This window comes from Protobothrops mucrosquamatus, unplaced genomic scaffold (assembly GCF_001527695.2).
Source record: "Protobothrops mucrosquamatus isolate PMUCROS unplaced genomic scaffold, P.Mucros_1.0 scaffold3537, whole genome shotgun sequence".
NCBI classification, from domain to species: domain Eukaryota; kingdom Metazoa; phylum Chordata; class Lepidosauria; order Squamata; family Viperidae; genus Protobothrops; species Protobothrops mucrosquamatus.
In genome coordinates this window covers 199166-201665 of record NW_015389505.1, presented here as the reverse complement: position 1 = coordinate 201665, position 2500 = coordinate 199166, and the positions used below count along the sequence as shown (strand labels likewise).

Genomic DNA, 2500 nt, shown 5'->3' with positions numbered 1-2500 from the left:
ACCTGGCCGAGGTGCAGCGCCATTTCTCCGGCCGCTCCGCGGTGGACCTGGTCATCCTGGCCAAGAGCCAGGACCTGCGCTGGACCAGCCAGAAATGGGGTAAGGGCCGGAGGGGAGGTCAAAGGGTCTCCCCAGCGCGGTCGATGCCGCCGGACCCTCACCGGTGGCAAACTGGATGCTCAGGGTGACATTCCTCCCCCCCAACACCGGTTAAGGCTCCTTGCCCCCCTCCGCCCAGGAAGTGCGCCAACAGGTGCCCTGCGTCCAGGTAGCCGTGATCCGCCCACTAGGTGACCGAGAAGGGTCTGGCCAAAGCAGGAAGGGAGAGCCGGCCATTCCACGGTTCCATTTAATTATTTAAAACCGATTAAACAAAAATGACTTTAATGTTGGCCGTCCACCCTTCATTCCTTTCATAGGTTCCGTTCCCCCCGTTTCCGCACTGTGAGCGCGCAAGACTTTCGTCCCGCCGCCGATGGGCTTGGGCCGCGGTGGATTGTCCTAGGCCTGACGGGAGACGAGGGGTCATCCCACTGGCTGCTTCCAGGAAGGGGAGAGGGGGGTGTCCAGTGGGAGGGGGACCTGCTCCTGTCCACCTCAGCCCCCCACAGCTGAAGTCCACGAAGTGGCCGAGCGTGGGGACCCCTCCTCTGTAGAGCTGCTTCTACTCCGAGGGGATTCGGCTAACGTTCCCCCCAGAATCTGGGTTCCTGCAATTTTTGCCCCCCTTTCCAATGAGGAGTGGGGGTCTCCCACCCCTCACTCTATCCTCTCTTGCTAAGGTCATACACTGTCCACACTCCTCACCCCATGGTTATCCCTCTGGGTTAATAATAATAATAATAATAATAATAATAATAATAATAATAATAATAATAATAATAATAATAATAATAATTAGTAATAATAGTAGTAGTAGTAGTAATAATAATAATAATAAATAGTAATAATAATAATAGTAATAATAGTAATAATAATAGTAGTAGTAGTAATAATAATAAGTAATAATAAATAGTAATAGTGGTAATAGTAGTAATAGTAATAGTAGTAGTAGTAGTAGTAATAATAATAATAATAATAATAATAATAATAATAATAATAATAATAATAATAATAATAATAATATATAAAGTTGGAAGGGACCTTGGAGGTCATCTAGTCCAACCCCCTTCTCAGGCAGGAAACCCTACAGACCAGTTCGGACAAAAGGAAGCCAAGTCCTGTGGAGAGAGAACCAGAATGGCTCCTTGGAGGAAATGTCTCATAGGAAGAAGAGATTGGACAGTCACCTGTCTGAGTTGGTGTAGGTTCTCCTGCTTGAGCAGTGGGCTGGACTAGAAGACCTCCAAGGTACCTTCCAGCTTCTATTCTGTTCTGTTCTGTTCCCTTAATTCTTATTCCATTCCATTCTATTCCATTCCATATTTTCTATTCTGTTCCGTTCCGTTCCATTCCATTTTTTCTATTCAATTCCATTCCATTTTTTGTTCTGTTCCGTTCCATTTTTTCTATTCTATTCTAGTCCATTCCATTCTATTCCATTCCATATTTTCTATTCTGTTCTGTTCTGTTCCGTTCCATTCCATTCCATTTTTTCTATTCCATTCTATTCCATTCCATATTTTCTGTTCTGTTCTGTTCCATTCCATTCCATTTTTTCTATTTTATTCCATTCCATTCCATATTTTCTGTTCTGTTCTGTTCCGTTCCATTCCATTTTTCTATTGTATTCTATTCCATTCCATTTTATTCCATTCCATATTTTCTGTTCTGTTCCATTCCATTCCATTTTTTCTATTCTATTCTATTCCATTCCATTCTATTCCATTCCATATTTTCTATTCTGTTCTGTTCCATTCCATTCCATTCCATTTTTTCTATTCTATTCTATTCCATATTTTATGTTCTGTTCCGTTCCATTCCATTCCATTTTTTCTATTCTATTCTATTCCATTCTATTCTATTCCATTCCATATTTTCTATTCTGTTCAATTCCATTCCATATTTTCTATTCTGTTCTGTTCTGTTCCGTTCTGTTCCATTCCATTCCATTTTTTCTATTCTATTCCATTCCATTTTATTCCATTCCATATTTTCTATTCTATTCTATTCTATTCTATTCTATTCTATTCTATTCTACTCTACTCCACTCTACTCCAAAGTTCTGCAGGCTCCAAAACCTCCTCGTGAAGACCCCTCCCCCTTGCCCATTTCCTCGGCTCCTGAGTCCCTCGGAATTCGAGCCCTCCAGAGCTTTAACCCCTGAAGACCCCCCCTCCATACAGGCCAGCAAGCAGGCACTTATTATTATTATTATTATTATTATTATTATTATTATTATTATTATTATTATTTATTGAATTTATATACCGCCCTATCTCCCTTACGGGACTCAGGGCGGTGAACAGGCGATAATAAAAACCACGATAAATATACACAAATTTCTATTCTAAAATCAAATTAAATAACAGGCCTGCTCTAAAAATACCCCATGCAAAAC

At 41.5% G+C, this 2500-nt stretch overlaps 1 protein-coding gene across 1 annotated transcript in view; it reads left to right on the top strand.

Annotated features, from left to right (window-relative positions):
- Window positions 1-2500, top strand: part of GBX1 (gastrulation brain homeobox 1) — a 10843-nt gene that overhangs the window by 88 nt on the left and 8255 nt on the right. The window contains exon 1 of the mRNA XM_015827171.1: window positions 1-99. This exon is cut by the window's left edge and continues 88 nt beyond it. Coding sequence (XP_015682657.1) covers window positions 1-99 — 99 coding nt within the window. The remainder of the gene's footprint in view (window positions 100-2500) is intronic.